This window comes from Falco punctatus (genome assembly GCF_963210335.1).
Source record: "Falco punctatus genome assembly, chromosome: 2".
Taxonomy (NCBI): Eukaryota; Metazoa; Chordata; class Aves; order Falconiformes; family Falconidae; genus Falco; species Falco punctatus.
The window spans coordinates 29,855,895-29,875,895 of NC_137581.1; the positions used below are offsets into that span (position 1 = coordinate 29,855,895).

General features: G+C 43.1%; 2 protein-coding genes across 3 annotated transcripts in view; one reads left to right on the forward strand and one right to left on the reverse strand.

Annotated features, from left to right (window-relative positions):
- FAM124A (family with sequence similarity 124 member A) overlaps nucleotides 1-10,064 on the reverse strand; it is a 64,545-nt gene extending 54,481 nt beyond the window's left edge. Inside the window, exon 1 of one of the 2 annotated variants that reach the window (XM_080375074.1) lies at nucleotides 9,958-10,064. In XM_080375074.1, coding sequence (XP_080231200.1) covers nucleotides 9,958-10,004 — 47 coding nt within the window. In that variant the 5' untranslated portion in view covers nucleotides 10,005-10,064. Of the gene's footprint in view, nucleotides 1-4; nucleotides 66-9,957 lie in introns of those variants that run through there. The other variant, XM_080375073.1, reaches the window with a different exon arrangement.
- Nucleotides 4,035-20,001, forward strand: part of LOC308058773 (uncharacterized protein C13orf42) — a gene marked incomplete at its 5' end in the record, with an annotated part of 45,677 nt that continues 29,710 nt past the window's right edge. The window contains one exon of the mRNA XM_080375131.1: nucleotides 4,035-4,126. The remainder of the gene's footprint in view (nucleotides 4,127-20,001) is intronic.

Here is a 20,001-nt window from a genome sequence, read left to right on the forward strand (position 1 = left end):
TCACCCGCCCGTCTCGGCTCCCGAGTCCACGCAGTCGTCCTCGCCGCCGGGCGGCTTCTCCATGGCGGCGGCGGGGCTCCACGGCCGCCCTCCCGCGGGGGAGCGGCGGCTGCCGCGACCTGCCTCTGCCGCTGCCGCTCCGCCGTGTGCGACAGGCAGCGGCTGCCGCCCGGCCCGCCCCGGCCCGCCTGCCCGGGGCTCGGAGCCGCTCCCCCGCCCGGCCTCCCCCCCCACCGTGGCGGGCGCCGGGCCCCCCTTCCCCTCTCCCGCCGCCCCGCGCCGGGGCAGCCCGCTGGGAGGGGCAGGGGCCGCCGGCCCCCTCCGGCTACCCCCGGCCCGCAGGGGACACCTTTCCTCCGCGCTCGCCGGCGGGCCGCCGTGGTGGGGGGCTCCTGTCTTAGAAACTACTTCAGCACCTTCAGTGTATCACTTTTGGGTTTCCAGCAGGAAGAAGGGCTGAAAGGTGCGGTGCCCCATATCCAGTGAACGTCAGGAGAGCCTGCTGGAGGGACAGCCTCACTCTCCACCTGGCTTTGGAGTATCCGCTATTACAGCCCTGTGGTCTCCCTTAGCGCTGCTTGGCACTTGCTTGTTACACCGAACACGATTATTTTGAAACCGCACACAGAAGCGGGTAGGGTATGGTTTCCCAGCCCCCTGAGAACTTCTGTAACGATGACAAAAACCGATGTGATGCAAAAAGAGCATTTTGAATGCTGCCTGTGAAGAAATGCTGATGTAGGGAAACCTACTGGTAGCGGGGCAGTCGTGTTCAATAAGATGAGAGTGCGGGGAAAAGTTGCGGGCGAGCTCCTGTACGCTGCACGTGTCAGGTGTGTCTGACTGGTTTGGATTTGGAGGTGAACACCTCTCCATCGCCTACATAAATACAGATATTCGCTCGCATAAGTCTGAACCGAGATCTCACTTTGCTAAAAAATAAAAGATAAAACTCAGTCTTTCCTTTATCCACTTGGTCATTCAGGCTAGTGGTGGGTTACAAGAGGAGAGGGCAGCACTGGTTTGTTGTTAGTTTGTGCCTCTGAGCTGGCAGACCAGCTCTCTGTCTCTTCTGGATCTGGTTCAGGCACAAAACTGCAATGTGTTCCCTGTTCCCTACAATCTAGGTACTGTGGGACAACTAAAAAAATAAATCTACCACAGAACTGGGGAACCTCTTCCATTAATATTTTATGGCAAATGTGATCTTTGATGAATTGGAATTTTCTCTTCAAAAATCTCTACCAACTACCAAGTTTCTATCAGCTGCAGGAGATGGCCACTTGTAGAAAGTGATCAGAAGTGAAAAAAAAAGGTTGTGGTTTGTTTGGGTTTTTTTAATATTTTCTTTCATTATCTGTGCCTTACAAGAAAGAAGAAAAATAGAGAAAATCTCAACATTTGAGACATAAAATAGAGAAAACCATAAAAATATACTGCACAAGACAATCTTACACTGGCATAAAAACTGCTAAACTGGTTTAGCTTGCCACCAACACTTTTTTAGGTAGTCTACATCGCATGGCATTGACGTCCTTCATTTCAGGATACCCATGCTTGCCAGACAGTAGTACAGCTCTGTATAGCAGCACGAATTCATAGTAACATCTAACGCTGTTTAACAGGCTTATGCTGGGTGTAGCTCATGCCACTGTTGTCTCCAATAGTATATGGCTCTGGTTCTCTAAAATAAGCTGGATGTAGGCAGGACTGCTGTGAAATCAAAAGAAAGGAGAGAACACCTTGGGAGGAGCTGTCAGGGTGGCGTTAGCATACTGTAGGAACATCGAGCAGGCACCAAACACAGAAATGCTTATTGTGAAACCAGTGAATTCCTGCTGCTCTACCATGGAAAGACACCGGGCTTGCATGCGGTCCTGCAGCTGCTCAGCATCACAGGTCAGTCCACTGTGTGTCTCCAATGATCTTCAGAAGAAACTTGCAGCCTTTACTATTCATCAAGAATTGGGGAAAAAAAATCATTGGATAGGAAAGCTGGTATTTAATCTGTTTTGAATATCTAGCTAGGTTTGCATGCGTGTCATTTTGAAAGCAGATTTTTCAGTTTATGTTGAAGATTTCACATAGACATTCTCACAAATCTAAGGCTTTAGGTATCAAATAAACCCCTTTAATACCAATCCTTCTTCCATCTTTCCCCCAGCAAATTACTAAAAGCTAGTTTAGATGAAATGCTATAAAAAGTACTCTATAGAACGGAGCAGTCCTATACAGACACCTACACAGCAGTTCAGAACGTACAGAAGCAAACTCTTCTATCCTTTGTAACTGGTAAACTGCCATCCAAACCATTTACTCACAAAATGAAATGCGTACCATTTCTTTTAGGACTGGAACCAAAATGCTGAGCCTGGCTGTGAAAGGAACCGTGGCATGAGCTGGTTCTCTGCTGCTAATATTTGAATCGTCTTCCTCAGGTAAGAGGCATTAATGTGCTTTCAGACATGGTGTGTCATTAAGAGATTTGTCCAAGGCTAGAGAGAGGCAAATCTGAGACAATGATTCAGTATGTCCTTATTCCCAGCTTGGGCCTCTGTTTTGGGTAAATATTTATTGTCCATTGACAGCCACAGCCATGGAGGACCCTGAGCCCCCCAGAGGAGATATCAGCAGTCTGTGTTACCAGACCTCGCTGTCTCTCTGATTCTTAGTCTACACACATGCATTTATTTAGTTACTGCAGTTGTGCTTAAACGCAGGTCACTTCTATTTGCTTTTAAGTGTGATTTCAAAGTGAAATAAATTGACTCTAGCCACTGTTGAGCTGATTTAAGATGTAACCAAACCTCCTTAACTATTTAGAAATAGGTTTAGTTAAATTGATACATTTCTGTACGTACAGTTTTAGGTGGTCAGCTAATAGATCTTTTCCATCTCTGACTTTTATTATTCTAGTTAGTTATGTTTAAGCACTGGCATATGAGAGGATCTGGAATAGATTTTATGCCGCATTTAAGATTAATTTATTCCATCTGTCTGAGGGAGGGAAAAAAGAAACATTTGAAGGAAATATATAATTAAGATAGTAAGTAAAGCTACCACAAACTCTAGGCTCTTATTTATATATTTGCCTCATTTAACTCTGTTTTAATATGGTCTTTCACATAATTATGGTGGAAAGGAGACTCCTCTTTATTAAATTCCAAGCATTTCAGAGATCTTAATGAATGAGGTGTTAAGTCCTGGCCTTTACTTAGGTTTTCTCTGTAACCCGTGCTTCACATTGGCTCCTCTGTAGGTTTCATTGAAAAGAGAAGTTAAGTTTCAATTATTTTCTTGTACTTATGAGGCTGTGATATCAGTTTAAAGATGAGGATAAGAGTGAAAATATTCCTAGGTTAAGTTTCCTCAAATTTCAATCCTTTCATTACAGAACATTTAATAGGAGTGGTCACAAAAACTCAGATACAAAAGTATCAGGAGACATCTTCAAAGATGCTAAAAAGGTAAAGCACTCTTGTCAAAACCAAACACCAAAGACATGAAATTAATGCTAGTTCTGCAGAATTTTCTCTTGCCTCTAGTTGCCTAGGGCCAGATCTAAATTAGAACTTAAGGTACTTAAAAGAGTATGTAAAGCCAATTTTTATGGCTGTGTTCAAATCTGTTATCATGATAAATCCTACACAATGACTAAAGAGAATGTGTCTACCTTCCAAAGGAAACTTTCAATGTACCTGGTGCTGTATGTCCAGCTTGTTCTAGCTTGTATCAGCAAAGTGAGGCATCACCTAACTACAGCCTCCAGCTGCTACAACCTCTGCCCTCACAGAAGCAAATGCAGGCAGCAGAACCTCCTCCTCATCCCTCACATAATGGTCCTAGTAACTGAGAACACGGTGCAGGAGAGTGGTAGCTGCAGCCTTGAGCTGAAGAAAGGCAGAGTAGAAAGCTGAAAGATAAACTACATCAGATCATACGTGTACTAAAACAGAAGAGGAAGCAAAAGCATCGATTTCCCTAATGAATCCACACCTGGATTCAAATTTCAATCTCTTTTCTGCCCCCAGAGTTCTGCCTGCTGGGATATCATCTTTCCTGCACCAGCCGGGAGGATGGAGTGCAAGCGGAAGAGCGTGCGTCTGGATTTGCAGCCCAAAGAGAAGTGAGTGAAAAGAAGTGGCTCTTTTGTTCATTGCTCCATGTGACTGTCCTACCGATTCTGGTATCACTTATGGGATATTTCTAGCTTCTCCCCTATCTTTCTTTCTATACAGTGGCAGAACTTCACTGTCAGGTAGAGAGAGAGGAGAAAAATGTGTCCCTTTTCATGTAACTGAAATTCTGGTGATAAGGGTGCTCTGCTGGGGAAAAAAAGCACTTGATTCTGTTCTTTCCATGCAGCATTTTGGATCTCTCCCTTTTTCTGTGCAATTCCCAAAGAAAAGGGGACAGATGCCACTGCAGTTCCTTCTGGCATTATACTGTAAATTAGAGTCCTCCTAGTTTTTGAGAGACAGACCAAGAACCTAGCTTAGCAGAGGGTTCAGTAGTGTAGATGAAGAAGTGACAAAGATGCTTAAGGATGGGATTTGTCGTTCCCAATGAAAACTTTTCAAAATGGACTATAACTGTGCTGTCTCCATTCTCTGCTACCTGACTTTAAAGGCAGAATCTTGCCCCTAATAAGGGGTTCTGGATCCTATTCCTGGCACTTTCCATCCCAGTCTAGGTGTTGCAGTGATGAACTTCTCAGTTTACAGGATCTGGCATTTATAGAAAAGGTTTTCTCCTTTAGTGGTCCCGGTGGAAATTAGCACTCTGCAGGTCAAGACTATTAACATTCACTACTGGACTTAAGACACTGGATTGCGGATTTAAAAACAATGGAGGCAATTGCAGTTTTGGAAGGAGGTGGAAAGTTACGGCTTGGCATGTGGTTCAGTCTTCATGCTAGGTCAGCCCTAAAAGGCTGACTTTCAGACTGGTAAAAGTTGCCAAAATATTTGTGGCAGTTTCTCACATAGACTGTCGGGTTGTTGGGATTTTTAAGGGTTACAATGAGGTCAGTTTCATTTGTGGTAGGTCTCCAGCCAGACACCCAACCTTCTAAAATTCTATAATTTTGAGGTAAAATACAACTATGCAATAAAAAGCTGTTTCTTCAAAGCATTGAGGCCAGGGTTTTCAGTGGAGTTTAAGGGATTTTGGTTCCCAGGTCCCACTCTTTTAAGTTTCATTTGAAAACCCTAGCACGCACACCCCTACAAAAGTTCATGGTACAACGCAGCAAATATGTATTTTATAAGCAAATTGCTCTTTTTTTTACTTGAATTCTAGTATATTAAAATTTTTATTGAAAACTTCTAGCACTCAGTAACAACTGCTATAAAAAGCTGAGTATTTGGAGTCCCTTTCTGTATCATCCTGAAGCCCAGAGCTCAATGGGAGTACAAGGGGGAGCAGAGCTGCACCCCACCTCTGTGCAAGCATCTGGTTGGAGGACTGACTAAGCTGGGCAGTGGAAAGTCTCTTTCAGGGGAAGCCGAGATGACTATCATGGACTTTAAGGAATTAATCTTGCCCTCACATTGCAAATGATCCTGTTCAGCCAGACCTTTTCAGTGGATGTAATCAGTGGCTTTGCTGCCTGTAGGTGCCAGGATCAGCAATCCAGGCTTGGACCTTGGGGCAGTGGCTCTGTGCCAAGCAATAATGCGTCAGCCTCCAGGCTCTGAGTGGACTGATAAGTACTGACATCCTAGGTAAAGTATAAGAGATGAGCCTTTGCTCCAAACCTTGACCCAGCCCTCACTGGTGTGAGGAAACCTAGAAGAGCTTAGCACCAGTTTGGACAGCCCTGAATGTAGAAAGCCTGGTGTACAAGGGCTACGTGCCACAGATGTTTGAAGAGATGTAGAGGTCATGCAGGTGAATTCCCCTTTTTCTGGTCACCAGCGACTGGTATTACACTGCACATCTCCTTTGGTGTCCTGTAAGAGAGAGTGCATGAGCACAAGCCAAACAAGGCCACCTGGGCCTGCATCTGGGACTGGAGAGGTGCTTTCAAGATCTCAGTGGCTGAATATAGACCTACAAATGTGCACGTATTTCCAGGTACTCTTGGCCTGCTTGGCCAGAGGCTACTCTGATCTCTGCTGGCTGATGGATGGAGAATGTAATCTTCTTCTGTGGACTTGCTGAGTTGGGGAGGCAAGGCTTGAGACAGAATGTGTGTTAGGTGATGCTCAAGTGTTTGCTTGATTTCTCCCTTGATGGAAATGTTAAGAGTATATTGGAACACATCCATTAAAGCACAGGGGAAATGTTTCAGCTGTCACGTTTAAAAGAGTGCCAGCAAGTGTCATGTGGTGCCACGTGTGTGAAAAGTTTACCAGGAAAGCGGGCAATGGACTTGGTGTCACTTTTACGAGGTCAGTGAGACAGTTCTGGCTTCTGGTGAGCATCCTAAGCCATTCACATATACTCAGTGAGCGATCATCGCATTCACAAAAGCACTCCTATGCTGGTAACCATGGCAACTCCTATTAAATAAAGTTTTTCATAAAATAGTGTGCTTTACAAGGCAGAGGAAACGTTATTTTCAAGGACCAGTCCTGTACCCACTGGCGTTCAAAGAGGAAGGATTAAATCCCTGTGGCAGCAGCAGTAAATATTATAGCAGCTTTCACATGTAGACTCTTCTGAAGGGGAAAATGGTCTTCAGGGTTTTTTTTCTCCTTTGCAGCTGGTTGTGACAGTAAAACATTTTACTCTGGAAAGCAGCTACATTTAAAGCACTGTTGGATCTCCAAGGGAGATTCTATTTCTTAATTGTTCTACCACATTTTAAAAAATCCAGTTTTGAATTACCTGTGATATAAATTTTTAATCGTAAGATTGACAGTCAGGTAGTCCTATTAGGTTTAAATGGTTTTACTAAACCTCTTCATCCAGTAGTTGTGAATTTTAGCAACTGTTTTATCAAGCGAACAGCAGGAATGCCTGTTCTATGCATAATCTAAGCCATGGTAAACATAGTGAAGTAGATCACAGAAATAAAAATTAAATAATTTTTGCTAGAAGATATTTGATTCTGTTTCCACTTCTGAGATCTGTAAACAAGAGTAGATTTACTGGTGTAGAGGGAGTTGTTAAAGTCCCATTTACGCTGGCCGCTGTAGGGGCTCCTGTGTCCGGTGGCTTTGTACAGCCTTCCTTCACCCTCCCTCGTTAGATTGAGGCTACAACTACTCCTTTTACTGATATGGTGAGACAAATGTTAAAATACCCCTTCTGTCACGTTGGGAGCAACCTTGTATGCACGATGTCTCTACCTGTGCTGAGAATGCTAGGAGGGAATGACTGCCAGTGAATTGTGAGTCAAGAGTGTTTTGCTTCAGAGGCATCAGTGCTGGTATCAGCATGGGGAGGGGCAGGTGCGAGAGAAATCGTACTTGATATAAATGCGCACTTCTATTAAAAACTGGCAAGGAATGAAAGCGGAGTCTTATACAGGAACCACAGGAAGAACATCACTGGGACTTCAAAGGAGGAGAAACACTGTACCCCAACGTATGGGCCGGGCAGTTCTTTAATGTCCTCTCACAGCAGGCAAATCACTGAAAGAATGTAAAGCATGTCAGTTTTCTGGTTGATCCATCTGTACCAGGGTGGCCCTTTCTGAGAGCTTATGGATCAAATTAAAGGTCTCAACTAAACCTGCAAACTGCATCATCCGATGACCTGCAGAACCAGGGTGTCTCACTCTTTTGCTAGCAGCAGAGCTCCTTAGCAGCAAACACTCGGCTAAAGTGAGGCTGCAAACCCTGACCTCCTCTCCTGTCCCTGACCGTGCATGTCCATGTCCTCATCTCCACACTGCCTGGAGAATTTGAAAGAGCTGGTCTGACTGAAAACCAGCCCAGCAAAAGAAAGAAGTGGTTTGTCTCCAACCAAATTATTTTCCTGGAGAGACTCACCTTCTGCTTGCACAAATGGTAGCAGCAAGACAACAGAGTGGGACGGAACAGCATGGCTGGAGCGCATGGCTTCTCCAGGGCAGGGGACAGTGCTGCAGCAGCCCAGATGCAATTTAACTTCAGCTGCTGTTCTCATACTGCACTGAAAAAGTTGCAGAACTATCGCTGGGCTACATAAAAGTATGAAGGGCAGAAACTTGGCCCGAAAATCCATTAGCCAGGAAGGATTGTTAGGAAAAAAATTTGGATGCTGTTTCTGTGGTCTGCAAGTTTTAACTGAAAATTACATAACCTCTTTTGGCTTGTATAAATCAACTTTAAAAAAATAGCTTTGATGTTTAAGAAGCTCAGACATGTAATAGCCGGCTCTGGCATTTTGCAAGAAGTTCATAAAATAGCTTAAGACCATTAGTACTTGTTGTTGTAAACTCATTCTGTAACTTGGGAGCCATCTGCTTATCTCCGGAGTTTATTACCACCCATCTACCTTAGCATTTTGGATGGCTGCCCATCACTGGAGCGTGTGAGTGCCTTCCCTTCGAACAGCAGTGCCTTCTGGGTTCCCTGGCTGCTCTGCAGTCTTCTTTTATTGGAGACAACTATTTATAAGAATAGTTGTACTAGGTTGTATCCAAGATCCATCTAGCCCTGTATCTGTCTCATCCAGTAGCCAAAAGCAGATGTTTCAGAAAAGCCTAAGGACAGGGCAAACTTCTAATGGTACTTCCCTGATTTATCTCATGATGCAAATTTGATAATTAAGGCGGCCAGGGATCCTAAGAGTATTTGAAGTGGATCAGAGCATAGGTATGCTTAGACCAGCTCTGGTTGCGGTAACAGTTTGGCTAGGAGAATATGTGCCTGATTTTGTGAATACTACACATTTTAGTGGCATTCCAGTATCATCACCTAGCTAGTGATGGGGAAAAAACCTTAACGAAACAGGAGAGCTGTCTTGGCAGCAGTTACACTCTGATTTCATTCCCCCTGGAAAGCTGCACTGTGCAGGTGACAGAGCATCTAATGATTGTTGTCTTCAGCTCTGATATGCCTCACTCAGAGTTTTGTGATGTTGCGAAACTTCTTGGTCAATCTGCCAAGACCTCCACGCTGTGGCTGGCAGTGCTACTGGCTGGAGGTGGCCTCTAGTGATTTATAGTTATCATCCTGTACACAGATGGGTGGTTGTAGCCTTTCTGAATATGTCGGTTTGATTTGTGGGGGAAAAGGACTGTCTGGAAGAATAGAGGTAACAATATCAATCACTATGGAAGACACGTCAGGAGAGAATGTCCATCAAATTTGCTCATTGCACCTCTTAGCTCCAGTGTATTTGATGCACGAACCAGAGCCCAGCTGCTTACAGGTGCAGGGAAGCCCAGCTGAATTTAAATATTCTGCCTGAAGGAAGAAGAAGGTCCTGTTTATGACAATAAGGCTGAAATGTATTTTATCTCCATCCTGCTACAGGACTTGACCTGGCCCCGCACAGCCCTGCCCAGTCCCACTGGCCCTCTGCCTTGTTTCCCTTGGGCCACAGCTGGAATAATGGTACCAGTTTGGCTTCTCTGTTGTGGCAGAGGGGAGGAGGAGAAGGTCTAAATGCTCATTTCCTTCTTCCCCATTAATTTTACTCCTTCCATAAAATTCCACATGGCCAATCTGGTGAGCATACAGAGGCTGCATGACTCTGGGTGGCAGCGGTGCACTGCAGCAGGAAGTCCTGCACCCCAGAAGGATGCAGGAGCAAGCGAGCTGTATACAAACTGTAAAAACCCACCCCCACCAAGTCTCGAAGATGAAAGGAAAAGGCCTAACTGTTACTGTACCTGCTGTTATACCCACTATAACAGACCTCTCGGGAAAACAGTCACTGCCATAGTATAACAGGTAAAATCTTTAAAGGGTGAACCTCAAAATAATTATGCAAATAAAAGCATTTACTCTAGGAGTGAAGATCAGGTTTTGCAATGCAGATGGAAATGAAATAGAAAAAAAATCTTTCTAAACTTACTCTTTTTCTCTGCTGGTTGCTGGATTTCCCCCCAGACTTGGGCCCATGCAGCTCACTGGCAGATAGATCCTTTCAGAGCCCAGATGGGCAGTAAAAGGATGACTTGAGAAAAAGGTTTCCAAAAGCTATTCTCAAGGCACCTAACGTGTAGCAGCTAAAGGAAAGACAGTAACATGTGCGAGGCACTCTTAATCCAAATCCCAGTAATGGAGTTATACGATAGGCTGCAGCTTCTTGCCTCTTAATTTATAAAGGATCAAGTGGTATTAGAGCCAGTCAGCAATGCATCATAAAGTGCTCATCACAGCATGTCAGTGCGTAAAAAAATGCCACTCCACAGAGAATAGGGAATAAATTCATCATCTCCCCTTTAAGTAGCTATTCAAGGAAGCTGATCAGCATGTTCTTGTCTGCGAGTGAGGAATGCTGTTTATGCTCAAAGAAATAGTGTGTGACTTTCCTGCAACGGTTTAGATACGGATTCTGGGCAAAATCGAAATGCATGAAACCAGTGAAACAGTTATGTTCATTGTCTGAAAATGCACTGTTAATCTTAAATCTAAGGCAACGCTTTTCATTATTCTTATCTGTTCAGCAAATGGCACTACTGTGTAAAAAGGTTAAATTTCATTTTGAATATATGCATCCTTTATGCCCTTATGTGTGTGTGCATGTTGACATTTCTGGGACTATTTACTTCAGCCTGTTACTACAGGCTATGTTATGGATCTACATAGTATTTTCGGAATATGCATTATGGACAGTATTCTGTGTTTGCAGGACTGATCTCATAAATAGTTCCTTTTCAGCTATTTCCATGATAATGTTATAGGAATAAGCACCACAAAAACCCTTAAGAAAAACTTAAGAGGAAAAAAAGTCTAAAAACTTGTAAAAATTTTATTCCACGGCTGTCAAAGGAAGAAGAAAAATACATGATTTTAAGCACTTGCCTTTGCTCAAACAATGTGAAAAGAAGTTTTACAAGTTACTTCTTGCCCAGAAGTTGCTCCCATAACTGCTCTTCAGAAGTTCTGTTCATGAAGTCATGATAAAGATGCCAAGTTTATTCACCTGGGATTTATCAACTAAAATCTCATCCTACATTTAGACAATCATTTTCAAGCCTATCCATTTAAAGTTAGGTATCTACATTTGTGTTTAGGTTCCCACATAATACTCACAAGATTCTCAGCACTTAGTATCCATTGGCAATGCAGATGCGGAGCACTCTTCAAAATCTACATTTCTTTTATTGATCTCAATATGAGCCATCAGCTCAAATTTTGGTTGCAGAGGATAAGGAATCTGTCAAGCACGTAAGATAGGGATGTAGTGATTAATAGAAAAGCGGAGGAGCCTCTTATCCCACCCAAGGTTACACCATCCCTCTGTTTGGCTCCAATTTTCATATAAATTGCCATCTTCTGCCCTTTCTTTGTGGCTCGTTTCCCTAAGGGGATAACCTTTTTACAAGTACCTTTGTTTTAACTGCTACAGCTTGACCTCCTTTAGCTCATCTTCAGGATCCCTACCTTATTTGTTCATCTTCCTCAAAAATCCACTTTTTTCCTGTTGCTCTCAGGAAACCACAGCAAAAATGTATTTTTACTATGAGTTCCAGCATCTGCCTATTGTCCTCAGTCAGCTGAAGTTTGGACAATATTTAGTATAAGGCAGTGCAGGAGTACAGGAAAATCTCTACTGCTATAACCAAGGTCTATGCCATCTTCTTCTATTCTCACCACATGAGTCTGTGCTGAAGATATGAGAGAAACAGATTTTTGCCCAGAGAACTTAGTAATGTTAACTTGTAGGTAAAAAAAGCCAGAGGCATTAGTCACCAGCTCAGAGTACAAGCATGGGATAGAGGAAAAGTCTCCACTTGGGGAAAAGTTGAAAGGAATTTTTTTGTCTGAAAGAAGATTTGAAAGAGAAGAACGGAGATTGCGTGCAAACAGGGAGCAGTTCATTGAGTGAAGAGGTGTGTGTGCAGCTCCATTTTGTGTTCCAGGAGAGCAGTGACCGTACAAAACAAGTGTCGGACAGAATGAATTTTGCTTAATATTAGGCACTCTTCTGAGCACTGCTAGGTGAGGAGCTTAGCTGACCAAGTCATCTGCCTGCCTTAGTCAGTGGAGAAAGACAGGCACCCTCAGAGTGATTCACACCGCAGAGTGTCTCTCTTCGTTGTTAAAGCAGCAGCCTGTACGTGGGTGGTAGGGAAACTGTCCAGGGATATGATAGGATCCTCCTATATAGACAGATGCCTCCAAATTTCCCATTCTTGAAGGAGCTTTATAATACTAACCGATAAACTGCAGTTACTGTAACTGTCTTAGCGTACTGCCTGTTTCTGCTAGACAAACATTTCTTGTGGGATAAAATAATTTATCTGGGGTAGAAAAGTTTCTTTTAGTAACTATTATAGTTACTGTGGTTGCTGTATCGTGAGATCACCCACAAGAAGAAAATGTTTATTGGATTGTTTGAGTGATTGCTTCCTTTCTTGCATTTTTGGCAAAGCTTTTGGGCACAGGAAGAAGTAAATGGACCAAAAAAAAGTCTTGTTCACCTCCCCACCCACACTGTCAGCCATGATTATATCAGCCATGATATAATAACACATGTTTAAACATTTTGTAAGTAAGGAAGAATTTTAATGGGTGATAATGGCAGAAGCTTATGGTATAGCTAGTGACTAATTTTGCAATGGCTGTGGAAATGGTATTAGATGACTTAGGGAACTGAGTGTGGGCTCTGGATCATTTCACCAGCCAACGAAAAACAGCAGTGGTTTACAGTCCAATAACTATATAGTGATTTGTCTGCTGTAGGTTTCTCTTCTAGGGTGAGTGACAGAAGACCACAGCTGTATCTAGCCACCTTGTAGGGGAACCAAAAGGCTGGACACATAGGGAAGTGATCCTTCCCACAGAGCAGGTGTCTGGTTAAAGCCTGGTCTTGCTGAGGCATTGAGAAGGTATAGGGGTTTGTTGAGGTATATGGCTAGGTAATGTTTACACAGTGCTGTAAGAGTGTTGTCTTTGTTGTTTTGCATATGTTAATAAATCTAAAAGGCTATGAAACCTGCTGCTAATCTGATCTCTTTATTTTCCAAGTGCAAGCTCAACTTTCAACAGTATCCTCAGTAGCAGAATATTTATTCAGTCTGTAACAGCGACACAATAGTATTTGCTTTTCTCACTATCTGTACAGATCTGGTTATAAGAGGAAGCCTTTTGGTGATATTCATCCCATTGTTTTTTGAACTAATTTTAGAGCTGCTCTTCAGTTACAACTTGGCTGTCTTTTCTTTTTCCATGCAGTGAAGAAATGCATAACCCTCACTCCTCTTCATTGCAGGTTAGCAAAAAGCCCTTGCACAGAAAGGAACTTCCCTGATTTTGAGTGCTCTGCCTAGGGGACAGGGGATGGGATATTGCTACGGCTGTGACAGCAAGGCCCTTGGCCATGAGCTGCTTGTCTGCTGCCCAGGACTGGGGCCATGGTGCTTGAGGACCGTGGCTGTGCTCTGGGAGACCTCCCTCACTCCCATGTAGCAGAGGTTCTTGGAGAAGATTCATGGGCACATGGTGCAGCTGCTGAAGTTTAGACACCCAGTCTGGGAAACTTATCTTTCTGGACTCCCTTCAAAGTCAGGGAAGAGAAATAGGTCCTCTGAGTCACCTCCAGAGGACTTTGTTCCCTCCCAAGTACTAGGCAGCACACTTTTTGCAAGTAGGTGGTATCCTAAACACTTGATTTCCCTGCTTAGAGTTAGTGAAATCAATAGCCTGTGTACCTATCTGCAAGGTGGATTTCGTGCTCTGAACCAGAAAATTCACATCATTAAGACCTAGATGACAATGACTTAAGTGAGAAGTTTGTTGGGATGCTGAGTTGTATGTATACTGTTAAGACATGATCTTTTATTGATCTTGATGGGTCACCGATCAGTTCCAGCAAGGTGACCAGGGCAGACAGAAAGCAGCCACAAAGAAGGCAGATGTTGAGTGATGAGGTGCTACTGGTGTTTATCCGAATTCCATTTTACAATAAAATCTCTAGAAGTTGTATGCCTCAGAACTCCTGGAGGCACTCAAGTTACAGTAAAGATCTCCAGCAGCTCAAGAGCTCTTTTGTAAGAATATCTCTCTTTAAATAGTGGATGCCTTCTTCCACTGCTTTGAAGTTACACACGGACAAGAGAAGAAAGGGACTGCTTGTAGAGCATTAGAAATCCACTCTAGTTTTTGTAACTTAGTGAAAGTCTAGACCTATGTGCTAAAAAAATGTCAAGTGCTTCTTTTCCCACTCCACAAGTAAATGTCCTTAATGTGACCTCCACTCCTGTGGTACTGGCAGAGGTCCTTGTCTGACATTCCATCTCTGTGGAGGGAAGATGTCAGAAAGGATGTCCGTACCTGGGAATGGAGCACAGTACTGAGATTCCCCAGCCGGTGGGGACACTCCCAAGCCATACGGATTTATCAGCTCAAATCCCAAATCACACTGACTGAATTAACATAGCAGTGCACCTGAAGCAAGGGCTGTGAAACTGGGTGCAGTGCCATATGGACACAGACCGCTTTGGGACCTGAGCGGCGTTATATCCAGATACCTTCCTTCCACCTCCACAGCACTTCTGGTTCATTAAGGGGTTCTCTCCAGGCATCTCTAGCTCCTTTAAGGCTCTGACTGAGATTTTGTCCTGCTTATTCAGACCTAACAGACTGGATAATCTGGCCCTCAGGGACAGGGAGAAATCAGAGTCTGACCCTTGCACAAGTGGTCGCACAGCGATCATCCTTCTCACTAATGAGAATGTTCCACCTGACCTGTTCTGTGTTTTCTACTCCCTCCTAGTCACCTGCTTGTCCACATTAAACCAGGATTATGACTGAAAGCATTTTTTTTTTCCTGTGGAGAAAAGAAAAAGCTAGAACCAGTCTATAAATAGCTGAAATCTGACTGCCCTAATGAAAGTAGGCTTCATGTCTATATAAATTAGGTTCTTTCTTAGTAATGCTTGGTAATAATTTCCATACAATTCACGTGCAAGTACACATGCCAGAGAGTATTGTTCAAGGTGGAAATTGCCTTTATCTACACGTCTGTAGAAGAGAAACAGTTGTGGGAGGAGTGCACAGATATGACACCAACCTTGACGTCTTTCATCTTGATCACAGACTTGAAGGGTGAGTGAGGTAAACCATCATTTGGCCAGAACGATGGTCAAGGAGGACAGTGTGCCACTCATCCCAGTATTGACTTGATTATAGCCGAATTAAAACACAACTTGGAAGCAGGCTGATAGAAACAGAAAAAAATCCACAAAAATAGAGGTGAGGAGCAGGAAGGAAATAGGGTGAAAACTCCTAGGCTTAGGAAGATGCTTCAAGAAGTTTATCAAGTCAGAGACTTTTCCAGGGGTGCGCAAGTCATTTTAGATGAGTTCTCACTTGCAAAGAGACCTCATTCTGATCTCTCCTTGCATTCTCACGCTATTGCCTACAGAAGGAAGGAATTAGAGCTAAGGAGCACAGAAGTTAGTGTCTTTCATTAGACCAAGGTGTTCAGGTTTTATTGTGAAAAATTCTCTGTCCATACCCAGAAAAACTACTGAAATTTCTAGGAAGTGGGAGTCCTTTGTAGGACAGCTGCCTACAGGCATGAGAATGCAAGGAGAGCCTGACAGTTTTTATTTCCAGAAAGATCATTCTAGCCACTGTTGTCACTGCCGTACTTCTCTCTTTGACAGCAAGGGCAAATATGACCATGGCTCTGACTCCTGGGCACAGAGCAGTCTGCCTGCATCCCCACACTCCAGTGGCTTCATGCCATTAACCTGATTGTATCAGACATTGCAGCCATGACTTACTTATATCTCTGACTGATAAAACCCCACTAAACTTCATAAAATTAAGCAATCCAAAAAGGTTTTCTGTGGTCACCTTTATTAGTAATTAGATTAAGGAACAGATTGTGAATCTACTGAATTTGGTGCATATTTAGGTAGCAGCTGGCTTATTAATAAAGGAAAAGATTTAAGCAGTTTGTCCATAACTGAATGTTCACATGACTGTGCTATAACTATAGATTAAAATAAAACTAAAATCCACTATGAATTAAAATTTTAGTCATCAGACTGGTGTTCTCACCTCTTCCCATACAGCAGGGTCCACTCTGTGTATAAGCATTTTCCACTTGCAAAATCTGAGGCATCTGCAAATCACGTAAGACCGAAAATGATTAGTATAACAAATACAAATATAAGCTATTTATAGAAGCTTATCCCATATTTATTATTTACAGTTTTCCATTCAATAAACACAAGCCCTACCACAGAAGGCAGGGATGAAATACAGTGACATAGTCCTTCATTCCGTGCTGGTACTGAAACCTGGAATGCTGAAGACTTTTGCTTCTTTTCTTCAAATGGCTTTCACAGTAAAAGGTGCTTCTTATAGGGACGCTGGCAACCTGAAGTGCATTTGGTTTCAGAAATCAATTCAAGGTATTTTCAGATAGTGCAGCCACTTGTGATTCCTGCCACTTGGTGCTTTGGGTTCTGTTTTTTTTTGTTTTTTTTTTTTTTTTTTCCATTCAGCTATATCTTCTCTCCCTTGTTACCGTATGTAAGATGTATACAAGTTGAATATTATTAGTTCAGGCTATCGTCTTGTGATGCTGAAGTTGAGGCAAACTTAGCCAGAAACTCCAGCTGGTGTAGGACCATGCCCTAATCCATGCTGTATGCTCCACAAAGAAAGAATGGGAACGTGCACACAAACCATGCCCAAGCCCAAGATTTTGTATCCTTTTCAGTTATAATAATTCGCAGTGTTAATTGCGATTACACCAAAAAAGCCCCCAAAACAATTTTCCAGGTAAAGTTATTTTTTTTTACAGTATCTTTTTGAAGTTCAGACATACCTCATTTAGACTTTAAGTAGTTTGTCCTGCTGAGATAACATGTATATGGTGTGGACTAGCTCATACATGTAAGGCATTCTCCTTTTTGTGACAAGCAACAGTATTGCTTGTTAAAATGCAATTGCTTCATGGAGATGACACATCTTTCCCTTCCTTCCCCAATCCACAAAAAAGACGCCCAATAAACCCAAACAGGACTATGAAACAGATTGGCTCAAATGAACGGAAGGGATTAATGACATCTACAGTAATGGCAGCACAATCCTAAACTCCAAGCAGAGCCCAAGACCAAAGAGTTGCCTGTGAAGCCCATGGGAGTGTTGGTTTTCCCGTCTGTGCTGCACACATTTGCGAATGGCAATGTGAAATTCCCAGGTATGTTATGATGAAAACAAATCTATAGAAATTTTATTTTTTCTAACCTGTACTGCTCTGTGCTAGTGTATACCAAATCCTTGACAGTCCCTGCCCATGGCAGGGGAGGTGGAACCAGATGATCTTTAAGGTCCCTTGCAACCCAAACCATTCTATGATTCTGTGACTAGAGTGTGTGTGTAAATCCTTTGAATGAGTTAATCTATACCAGCTCAGGTATAAAAAAGACTTTAAAACCTATGCCTATACTGGTAGATGAAAAAGGTCCATGGCACCATGCAGTCATAACTCACCTGCGATTGTCCACACACTTTTCAGCAATTTTAACTTGTGTCAACTAGCACCCCATTAAACAGTGCCCATCATAATTTGGGCAACAGCACAATCTTTCCAGCTGGCATTAAAGACAAAGCCAGATATTATGGGGGAAAGAGAATTTATTTAGTTAGATGTAACCCATGCTATATCCGTTGCCCTCAGAGCCAGAAGTCTGACCTTTCACTATCTGATGTGCATGCACAGAGGTAACCTCACATGCCACTGGTTGACATGGACACCATCTAATCTAAATTGTTCTGCAGTTCAGTAGCACTCCAGAAATAACAGTTGTGGTACTGTATGTGATAACAATCACAGTAATAAACAGCAAGATTACATCAGATGTTTGCAGTTTTATTAAAAAAATAATTGAAGAGCAAGAAATAAGGAACTTGGCCCCTTTGTACCTGGAGGTTTTTTCAGGCTTATAAAAATAAGGACTAACGACGCATAAGCATCATGAATTCTTTTCAGAAATAACCTTCTGAGTATAAATAAATATCTATAAACTGCGTTTCCTGCTTGTTTTATCTAGGTGTTGAAATTAATTTACTGTCTGCTAAAGCAGTAGAGATCTCAGCATCTGACTTGGCACACGGGAGCAGAAATATCTCCCATTGATCTGATTGATGTTGGCCAACAGCCAACATGAGTTTTCTTCAAAAGCAAATTCTGAGTTCATAACCATGAGTATTCAGCAGTTTTTATCCCATTACTGAGAGCTACTTCCTCGGTCAGAGAATGATCCCATGAAAGCTGTACATCCTAAACATCTTGAATTCTAAACATAAAAATTCACATTGAGCTGCTCAGAAATAAGATATTAAAAATATTCTTTCATAGGAAGTATTCGGTAAGTAATTTCTTATAGTAACGATTCAAAACTCACTCTTCGTTCCTGTGATGCTTGCAACCAGGAATGTTGTAGGAAACCCAGCGTATACAGCCACTATTTATATTATCCCCTGGGACCTCAGTACTGTGCTGGGCAGCTCGGTGCTGCTGGAGGGAACGGCCTTCAACAGACTTTGCGACCCCAACTATGTGCTGGTGGGAGGCAGTGATCCTGTGCTTTTCCCTTTTTACTCATCCATGGCCGTTCCAGTCTAGCTCCATATCATTATTAACGGTTTACATAGCCCTAGCAATCTCTGGATTACTAGAACTCTACAGTTTTATCTGAGAATGCCACCACACCTGGGAGGTGTATGCGGTTTTATATCCTCCAGGTGTGAATCAGTGAAGTACAGAAATGCCCGCGCCCAGCGAATTGTTGCTGAAATGTCTGACTCGGTGCAGATAAGCGGCTCGCCAAGGAGCTGGGATGCGCGAGTGAGCGGCCGGGAGTCCAACCGAGTAACTCTGGAGGTCAAGGCTTCCATCTAGCGGTAGAACGAAAAGGTGCAAAAGGAGCCGGCGGTGGGAACGAGGGCGGCTGAGGCCCTGGTGAGCATCCCTCTTGTTCCAAACCGTAGCAGACCGAGAAGACCAAGAAACTGAAAGGAGAATAAAAGCCAGGCAAAGCACAACATCTCCGAGGTTTGGGACAATCCGTGTAGTTCAGGCAAAAAAGGAATACAGTTCACTGGGGTGGGTGGTGTTTTTTACTTAAACCAGGCAGGACATTCTGCAGATGTGCTGGCAGCAGCCGGGTGCACTGCATGAGCTGTGTGGATGACCCACGGCCTCAGCCATGGCAGAAAGCAAAGCCTGATCTCTGCACGGTAATCTATATTGTCAGGTTTCATTTTTCAGGAAAAAAAATTGTCTGTCATGGAGGGTGAGTAGAACAACTTTTTTCCAGGTTATGATCATCCTGTCAAGAGTTCTGGATAATCTTTTTTCTCTCACATGCTTTAGAATTGTAATCTGGCTCATGATCACTTCTGCAAAGACATGCCAAAAAGATGGTACAAATAGAGTACTTCCTGGAAACTATAGAGGCTCTGTGACAGCAGTGAATTCTGTAAAGAAAGAGCTCCATGACCTTGTGGAGGTTGCTTTTGCAACATCAGCCTACCTCTTTCCCCCCGACTCCTCCCCAGCCCAGCCACCACAGAACAATTCTTGATATCCATAGGCACAAATCCAGACACACTGTGAAGGAATCAAAGTGCCTATTTCATAAGCACATCAATAACCATAACCATATTCACTATGCAAAAAATGAAGAACAGTGACACTTGAGTGATAAAAGATAGTGTTATGCATACTGTTGAAGTCAATAAGGTGAACTGAAGTGAATTAAATTGAAATATCAACTCAGTTTCTGCTGCCTCATGTTTTCAGACAATTGGATTTCTCTTTATGCAGGAGGAATTATGGATGACAGATTGCAGTTCATTTCCACTGCAGCAAATTCTTCTGGATATTCCTGTTATATCTGCTTAGCTCCAGTGGATGTGTTACAGA